The following is a 10,128-nucleotide window of genomic DNA, read 5'->3' on the forward strand; positions in this document are numbered from 1 at the left end:
AAAAAAAAAAAAAGATACTTCTTATTCATTTACCACATACAGAAGAACTAAATCTATAGACAACTAAAGCAAAATTTAAAAATTCAGAAACAAAGCCTGGAATTGCACATGCATGGGTAAATATGAAAGTCAACACACCGTGCAGGAGTATGCAGGTCCCTTGGGTACCGCTATCTCGTAGTATGCCATTCCTAGAAATAGTTATTTCAGGGTGGATGGGTGTGGTCTGCACTGTTTCCAAAAATGCTGAACTTCCAAGGCAGTAATTATTAATAGATCTAATATGCTTTTTAAAAATTATTTATTTATTTATTTATTTATTTATTTATTTATTTATTATTTTGAGGCAAGACCTCATGCTGCTCGCACTGGCCTGCACCTGCTACATAGCTGAGGCTGATCCGAAGTTCTGGTCCTCTGGTCCCCACCTCCCAACCGCCACGTCCTTTGTTTTAGAAATCCGGGCTCCCAGCAACTGTCAGTGCTGCCATCGATTATTTCACCAAAGGCTCTGCCCCACAAACGTGGACCTGGTGGAACAGCTGACACCATGTGATCGATACAAAGAAACTCTAATCTACTTTCAGTTTTAGTTAAACTAATGAAGTTATAACTTAAATGCCGGGTGAAAGAAACAAATTAGATCAAGTAATAAAAATAAAGTCAATTTATAATATTCAAACCACGTTATTGCTTTTATCACATGCTCATACATGTTTTTGTCCTCTCCCAAAGCCCTGTTAACTGCACACTCAGGACATCAGAAGCAGACCCATGCCTCTCCCTTCATCTCTGCCTTCCTTCATGAGTTACTTCCTACAATTAGGGATTTTTTTTTAAATCTACATTTTAAAGCCTTTGTCTAATTTCCTAACTAATCTATATATTGAGTTTTTTATGTGTATTCAATCACTGTATTTATGACAAACACACCCCTTGACACAGACACTAGGGAGTCAAGACTATTAAATATTTAGAAGAGGCAGGAAGTCCACTGACAGCCGATGGTCTGTGTCAATCAAGCCCTGCTCCTGAGTAGATGGGTCTGCCTGTGCCCGCAGGCGGCTGGGCTTTCACCTAGAATGGGCAGGGAGGCGCGCAAGCCGCTAAGAAGCGCACAAAGAGAAGAGGCATTCTATAGACTCCAGAGCGACTTTCATTCTGTGCACGTGACAGATGACCCTATTCACCCATCACAGGCATTTCATCTGTGTCCAGTCATGGGCAGCTAAGCAGAAACTTGAAAAATGCACAATGAATAACACTCAGCTTGAGTTCATTTTCTTTAAAGGTTTTGGCCTTTTCCACTGGCAAACCGAGGGGGCTCGTGTCACTTCGTATTGCCCAGTGTGTGGCACACGCCATTAATCCCAGCACTCAGGAGGCAGAGAAGGGTGCATCTCTGTGAGTTCAAGACTAGTCTGCTACACAGTAAGTCCCAGGTCAGCTAGGGATACATAGTGAGACATTGTCTCAAACAACAACAAAAACAATCTCATAAATATTTCACTCTTGGCCACAGCCTGGAAACCACCACAGAGCAGGTGAAGCTCTGAGGAGTTGAGCAACTTTCCTGAAACCACAGGGTGAGAATAAAGCTTATGCACACCTAGTATCTGGTGCTGTGTGGGCACTGCCTTCTACAGCCTGGGAAAACAGGCCTTGGCTCTCATGGGAGCACCCGGTAGAGAATGTATGGCCCCAGAAATGGTCATTTATATGCAAGAATATTCCTAGCCAGACATTTTCTAATTAACTACAAAATGAGATGCTGATGAAGCAAGTCACTAACTTAGCAGTGTCTGAAATCCATCTATTCTTTGCCATCAACGTTAAGAAACCCTTAAAGTGAAGCTAACATCGTTTTGTTTTCTCCAAAAACCATGGAGGAACCAGACACTGGGAATTCTCCAAACTACATTTTATAGTGCCTTAATGATAATATGAATTTCCACTTAGTTTAGGGCAAGTAAATCCAGATTTACCTATGAGAATCTTGACTACTAGCAATGGCCTACCATTTGGATGGCTGCTCACACTGACTGTGCTATTTGCCTTCAAAACTAAAATACTTGATGAGATAAAAAGTCTTCCATGACCTGTTTCTTCAGGTAGGATTGTGTTTTATACATATGATACATCAAATATTTAACATTACTGAATATGAAAAAATATTGCTTCTTACAATGATGTTTAAGTAGAATATCTTAATAAATTGAGTAAAACTTTGGCATGCTTTAAAATCCATCTTAAAATTTTGAAAGACTTACGTCTTTTTATGTGCATGGGTGTTTTGTTTGCATATGTATTTGTACACCACATGTATGTCTGCTCTCCAGGAAAGCCAGAAGATACCATTAAGACCCCTGGAATCAGGGTTACATAGGCTATGAGCTACCATGTAGCTGGGAATCAAACCTGGATCCTCTGGAAGAGCAGCCCGTGTTCTAATCATTGAACCCTCTCTGCAGCCCCTGTATTTGCTTGTTTTTGAAACAAGAACTTAGTAACTAGTCCAGTTAGCCTGGAACCACTGTACAGCCCAAGCTGCCCTCAACTAGTGGCAATTCCCCTGCCCCAGCCTCTGTATTACTAGGATTACAGGCACGAACAACTATGAGCCACTAAAATGTTAATTTTTTTAATTTTATTTTTTATTTTAAAATAGTTGTTCTTGAAATATTTCTGAGTTTCTGATAGTTGTTTTTTTTTTTAATTGATTTGAATGGCCCCGAGCTGTAATTTATAAACTTTGGTGGTCTCTACAGAGGTAGAAAGCTGGAGACGATAACAATGATGCTGATGTGGAGGGAATTTACACTTGTTCCTGGGGGCCCTGAATTTCCAGGTTTCCAGTTCCTCACTGTGGCTGCATTCCTGTGCTGAGATCCATCAACGCTCATAAAGCCAATGTGACCACAGAGAAAGGGCAGGCAGGCATGGGAGCGATGGGACCCAGAGGCAGAAGGGCCCACTAGGCTCTGATTGGCAGTCAGTGATTCATTGGTTACAGAGGTCAGTCTGGGATAATGAAAAATTATGCAGACGGTGATAGTTACAGCAACATGAATTATTTCATGTCAGTGAGTTACACACAAAATGTTTCAAATTTTTAATTAATGTAATTTAACACAAAAATTTGTAATTGATTATTCTTTTGCATACTTAAGTTTAGACATGTGTATAAATAAAACCTTGTGTATGGATACTAAGATTAAAGAATATGTATTTAATTACACCAATTTTTATTTATTTTTATCATTCTAAAAACTAACCCCTGACAAGGAATGACCTCTCCCCAAAGTCACAGAAACTTTTCATGTCACAGGCCCTGTGGCATGATAAAAAAACACTCCACAGCCCAAGAACAAATACTTTCCTCTCTCTTCCTTTTTGCTTTTTAAGGTCGAGTTTTAAAGACAAACACATAGAAAAGTCACAGATAAAAATCATGAAAGGGTGCATCCCTAGGACACATTCGCTACAGTCACAGGCTCCGCTAAGTAGCTGATGAGATTAACTGCCCCAGTATGGAGAAGCTCAGAGTGAACAGCCCGATCACGACTCCCGGTCCTACTGTTCCCTCACCAGCACTAAACAAATCACAGACATCTTACCAAGCCCAAGCCACCATCTCACAAAATGAAAATGAAATACCTACTGTTGATTAGCTCCTTGTGTTCCGCAAGAGTCTTTGCTGGGTCCAGCCAATACTGTGAAACAGAAAGAGGCACTGATAAAGTTAGATGCTTCCGTCCACCTCTGCATCGAGAGCATTTCTAAAGTATTACTCAAAAGCCATTTAAATATCAGACAGGCAAGCAACTTTATATCATACACATCCACAAACGCACTATGGAGCATTCTGTGGCTAGAATATAAAGAGAGGGCAGGGTGCTCGCTGCTGGCATCCAGAGAGGCAGGGCAGCAATGAGCCTCAGCTGGGCTGTACTCACTGAAGGGTGGGTGGCAGTTAGACATTTACAAATGAGTTGTATTACTTGGAAATCCGTGGCCACTAAGAATACCCTCTAGGTGTCTTTCCAAAGTCCTCCTTTATAGCCCCCTGAGTCATGTCTCCCATAAAATGTCCCCAACCTCTTCACTAGCTGTCCCATAACCTGTAACAACTGTTCCTCAGTATTAGGAAGAAAGCAATTAAATTAGCTCACACAGTCATTCAGGATCCAAGAGGGGAGTTCAGCTCAGCTGAGAACATGAATCCTGGAGCACAGCCATGGGAGTTTCTAGCTGGGTCTCCCTGCCATCGCCATGCAACAGGGGCAAAGGACTGAAAAACTCTGTGTGTCCCCACAGGGTCTCATGCAGCTCACACACAGGACCGCACACAAAGTCTTCAGCACTGGCTCACCCCAGCTAGGCAACACACAGTATTACTAAGGGGGGGGTGCTCACTCTTGGTAACTGGCTTTAGACCATGTAAGGTATTTGCTTATTAATGCAGATTAACCTTTAACAAACAGAACTGCAGGCAGGGATAGGGAATTCTTGGCCCTGCAGACGGGCTTTCCTTTTCTTCCTGAGAAACAAAAATCACTGAAAGGAGAACGTCTCCAGCCTCAGCTCTCCATCAGCAAGAGGAGCAGGGAGAAGCCGCAGCTGCAACAGGGGAGGTTCGGGGTCTCACGGGAGGCACTGAAGGGTCGATGGGGACAAACAGATGGAGCCTCTCCATCATTTACCCTAGACAAATATGGAGGACACACACACACACACAGGAGCATCTACATTTGCCTAAATGTCCTCCTGCATTAACCCTAATGAGATCACACCTCCCCCACCCCCAACACTCAGGAGAGAATCAGGGGCTACAGACAAAGGCCAGGAGAACCTACCTACCTACCAGTGTTCTCTTTCCTTCCCTTGGGTGAACCGTTATTATAAACAGTGATACTCATATGTTATGCGATCCCCTTACCTTCTATTTCAAACGATATATGATAGGCGTTCATACTAAGTGCCCCATTAAGACATATTGCTGAAGCACTAGCCTTAACTCATCTGTACCCAATGGCCACTGTCTCTCAAGGCAGTTCTACTTCCACTAGATGTTTACAAAGCAGCCAACACACACAAGTTCACCAACTTAAAACAGAAGAGGTACCTGAAGCAGAGGCTGTAACGAGGGAAGGACTGTGGTATCCACAATGACCAAAGATGCTGCTTTGGTACCGAAACCCTGGTTCAGAGGGAGATGCTGACTCACCGTGTAGAGCAACATCAACCCACTTGTTGCTCTGTGCTTTGGACACAAAGCAAACTCGTTCTTCTTTGCATCCGAAGCGAAGGATTCTTCCCACGAGATGGAAACATAATGTACAGACGATTCCTTTCCTTTGGTGTGAGGTAAGAAGGCCTGAAGCCGGGGAGATGGCACAAAGGAGAACCTTGCGCTGTTTGTGTAAATGCTGTGCAAGCCCTGGCAGCCTGAGTGTGACACGTGCAACATGGCACACGACCGTACTCACATACACATATCACACTCATGCTTGCAAGTGCATACACATGGGGGATACATAAGACTTAGTTTTAAAAAGATTGAAATATGCCTATGTATTTCAGAGGGAAACCTAAAGAAACGCAAATACCCACTTGACAGCTGATTAGGTCTCTACTGCTATATAACAAATTGCCACCAAAAAAGTGAGGCTTAAAACAACACCCATTTATTATCTGAGTTCTGCAGGTCAGTGGCTCCCTTCTCTCTGGGTATCTGGGTTCAAAACTCATCAATGCTGGTGATCATCACAGAGCCCGTAAGAGAGAGTACTGGAGGCAGATGGGCCCTAGAGGCTCTTCCCATGTTCCCCAGAGGTCAAAGCTGGTCCAAACACTGGGTTTTAATTTTAGGACTTACACCACACACAAGAGGACTCAAAGTGTTCCAAAAGAGAAATGGGTGGGATGGGAAGGAAGACTGAAACCATAAGGAGCCAATGAGAGCAGAGCTTCTACATGTTCTCTTCTAAAATGATCACAAAGTGTCAAATTTTATAGACTCTTCAGTTCAAGGCATTTTGGGTAGCAAACTGTTTTCTAATGTTTATTTTTGGCTGGTACAGAAGAACATAAAAGTGGTCTATGTTAATGGTGTGCCATGGAGCTCCATCTGTGTATACACTGTGCCATTTTCCATTTTTCTGTCTCCAATGTTTTTTCAAACACTGGAAAGGCCATGAAAAGAAAACAGGGGGGAAGCTTTTCTCTCAAAGGGATAGGAAAGATGCTTGGTGCATCAGATAAAGCATATTAATGATAATCTGTACAATTCAACCTCTTTCCATGAGAATGATTAAATTTTTATGTAAGAAAGCACGATAAAGTTTCTAAGATGAGACAGAAAGTGCAGTGTGCACAAAGCAAAGCAAGATCCATCAGAGGTCATTCCATCGACTCCCCGCACATCAGATATGCTAACTATACATCCATCCAGCTGGCCAGGCACAAATCTCATTTTATCAAAGTGGAAGGCTGAGGTGATGGAGGTCAGACAACGATAAATGCTCCAGAACGTAAATAATAAACATAATCAACCGGGTTCCACAGCCCAGCATCCTGAAATGCAAAATCCACTTATGTTCAACCAAGGGAAAGATACGACCTTGGAACCAAAGCAGCCACAGTATAACCCCACTGCCACTGCTCGCCACCAGCAAGCAATCAAACACAGCACATGTCTGTTCACACCGAACACACCAGGCTGCTGCTCACACTCAAGAGGAAAAGGATGCATAAATTTGCTACTGAATGCAATATCCCAATCTCAAGGTTCTGAAGGTGGGCTTTAAGCCATTTAGCACGCACAGAACACTCTCTGTTGATACCTTTCTATGTCACACCAGGCCCTGACCTGGAAAGTAAGATGGGCCTCTAGCCTCAAGGAGCTTAAAGAATAGCTAGGCACGTACCTAGAATTATAATAGAGACCATAAAAAGTGCACAAAATGAGTACATACGTGACAAAATTTCACACAAGGAACACTGCAAGGAAAATACAAAAAGACTATACTAAGGAAAAAAAATGAGCAAACATTCATGATAAAAATCCTCAAGATTGCCGGGCGGTGGTGGCGCACGCCTTTAATCCCAGCACTCGGGAGGCAGAGGCAGGCGGATCTCTGAGTTCGAGGCCAGCCTGGTCTACAAGAGCTAGTTCCAGGACAGGCTCTAGAAACTACAGGGAAACCCTGTCTCGAAAAAACCAAAAAAAAAAAAAAAATCCTCAAGATTTATGTAACCTTATACTGTTGTAAAATACATGTCAATTGTCTCAATGCCTGTGTGTCCTGTGTGTCCTGTGTGTGTGTGTGGTGCATGTGTTTATGTAGATGCATATGGAGTACGAAGTATCTGATGTCTTTCTCAAATGTTTCTCCCGGTTTTTATATATTCAGTATTTAATGTTTTCATTGAGAATTTCACACATGTATACTATGTATTTTGCTCATATTCCTTCCCAACTCCTCCCCATCCTCCCAACTTTGTGCTCCACCTTGTGTTTTGAGTCAGAGTCTCTCACTGGACCTGAAGGTCATTAACTTGGCTAGGCTAGCTGACCAATGAACTCCAGAGATCTGCTTATCTCCACCCCATAGCCTGGAGTTACAGGCAAGCCTCACCTGCCCAGCACGTACATAAATGCTGGGGATCCCAACTCAGGTCCTCCTGCTTGCGCATCAGGGCCGTCTACCCACGGAACTGTCTCCCCAGCCTTCCTCCACTGATGAACACATCAGCGATGACACAGCCTTCGCAAGGGAGCGCTGTATTGAAACTGGTGCTGCCCAATGGCTAAGACATCCGCATTCATGGAGCATGCTGTGGCTTGGATGCCATTTGTCCTCTCCCAACACTCATGATGAAATTCAGTCCCCAGTGTAGTGGTGCTGAGAGAGTGACCTTTAAGAGACTATTACCTCCTGAGGTGTCACCCTCACGAATGGATTAATGCTGCCTTTCTGGGGATGGACTCCTCATGGGAGCAGGGCTGCTATGACGCAGGGCTGCTATGACGCAAGGCTCCTCCTGCTTTTTCTCTTCCTCTTGCTCACCCCAGCACAAGGCCTTGCTGGATGCACCTGCCCCATTTGGGACATCTTGCCCCTTGGACCATAAGCCAAACTAAATCAATTTGATACAATGTGCCAGTCTCAAGTGCTCTGTCACAACAACAAAAACCAGGCTGGTAGATAATTATTAGAAAGAAAAAAGAGGGCTTATCCTACTTGTTCCTGTCCTTTCCCCTGCATAAAGTGAGAGGGAAGAGATAAAAACAGATTTCAGGATCACGCTATGTGATGCTGACAACCAGGGTGTAGCATTTCTGGACTGGGCTTGGGTGTGCCGCCATCTTGTCTATCCAGATGGCCCCAAGGAGAAACAGCCTGTATTCTCAAGGAGAATCTCTCAGGTAGGTAGTCACTCTCTCCTCCTCATTCCTATCAATTTTACCCGACCCCCCCCTTAGTGTAAATTCACAAATTGGACTAGCTCCTATTCTGTACAAAAATAGCAGTCAATAAAACACACCTTTCTGCCTTACCCCATTTCATGAAGCCTGCTTATTAACGTATGTCCCTAATAGTTATTCAGAAAACAAGACCACCGTCCTCCCTGCTCTCAGTCTTTCCCCAGGATATAAAGGACAAGCAGTTAGATATCCTCCCTCACTCAGTCTGTCAATCTTAATAACAGCACTGGAGTAACTAGGAGAGAAATGACAGAGCCTTTGCCATTTCTGACACTCTTGGCTAAATGCCCTGGGCTCCTTTCATCCACCTTGGCTGGTGATGTCACAATTTCATCAATTTTCTAGGTAACAGTCTCTGAATTAAAATTCTAAATTCTAATATCACTAAATCAATATCCTAATCTTCGATACAGATTATATATATATATATATATATATATATATATATTCATATTCAATTCTGGGCATGCCCACTGCCAACTGTTCATTTGGAGCCCCATTGGCATTCTTATAGCATACTGACTCCTTCACGATTTAAATAAAGAACTGGCAGCACGCAATAATGAAAAGCTTTGCCACATCCTGGACAGCAGTGAATGCAGACTTGCAACTGGCCAGTGTGCTCAGTCCGCAAAAGGACACTTGTATCACCCCTGCGAGGCTCGGGGAACACCACAAAAGAGGGGGAGAGAATGTGAGAGCCAAAGGAGGAGCCGTGAGCATGTCATGCCTCTTACTGCACACTCCACCATTTCATCCTGCACGGGAGAAGGACTCATGAGGCCTCAGCCCTCACTAAAGGAGCTAATGTTTTCTAGAGATGGAAGAATCATTTTCTTCAGCGGATGCAGACATTGATAAGCTGTCCACATTCCAGTAAAAAATCATCCTGCTAATGCTCATGTAAGAAACCACAACTAAACTCAGTGGGTCACACGCACAAGAGATCAAAGTAGGAGAAAGGTCTGCTGAGTCAAATGTTTTTAAAGGTAGAGGGTAAGGGGGTGGGAGAGGACACTAGCAGGTAAAAATGGCCAGAATCCACTATATGTATACTTTTACTGTATTTACTTTTCAATGGGTATAATGATGATCCCTTTAAGAACTGAGGAATGGCTGGGCACAGCAATGCATGACTTTAATCCCAGCATTCGGGAGGAAGAGGTCAAATGGGTCTACATAGTGAGATCCATCTCAAAAAACAAGCAAACAACAAAATAACTTAAAGAACACTATATTTAGCCAGGTGGTGGTGGCGCACGCCTTTAATCCCAGCACTTGGAGGCAGAGGCATCCAGATCTCTGTGAGTTCAAGGCCAGCCTGGTCTACAAGAGCTAGTTCCAGGAGAGGCACGAATGCTATACAGAGAAACCTTGTCTGGAAAAACCACAACAAACAAACTACATTTATGTTTCCTACTGCTTTCTTTTTCCTTTCCTTGGTTCTGGGAATTAAATTTAGGGTCTCAGGCACGCTTTACCAACTCTGAGCTCATAAACTCCACCACTGGGCTCCACCCCAGCCCTTTTTTACTTCTGACTTTAAAACAAGATGTCACTAAGTTGCATGGCCTCATCTGGAACTCAGTCTGTACACAGCCCAGGTGGAAGAGCCTACGATTCTCCTGCCTCTGTTT

At 43.5% G+C, this 10,128-nt stretch overlaps 1 protein-coding gene across 1 annotated transcript in view; it reads right to left on the reverse strand.

Moving 5' to 3' along the window:
* Epb41l4a (erythrocyte membrane protein band 4.1 like 4A) overlaps positions 1 to 10,128 on the reverse strand; it is a 194,161-nt gene that overhangs the window by 83,897 nt on the left and 100,136 nt on the right. Inside the window, exon 3 of the mRNA XM_038330967.1 lies at positions 3,662 to 3,713. Coding sequence (XP_038186895.1) covers positions 3,662 to 3,713 — 52 coding nt within the window. The remainder of the gene's footprint in view (positions 1 to 3,661; positions 3,714 to 10,128) is intronic.

This window comes from Arvicola amphibius, chromosome 5 (genome assembly GCF_903992535.2).
Source record: "Arvicola amphibius chromosome 5, mArvAmp1.2, whole genome shotgun sequence".
NCBI classification, from domain to species: Eukaryota; Metazoa; Chordata; class Mammalia; order Rodentia; family Cricetidae; genus Arvicola; species Arvicola amphibius.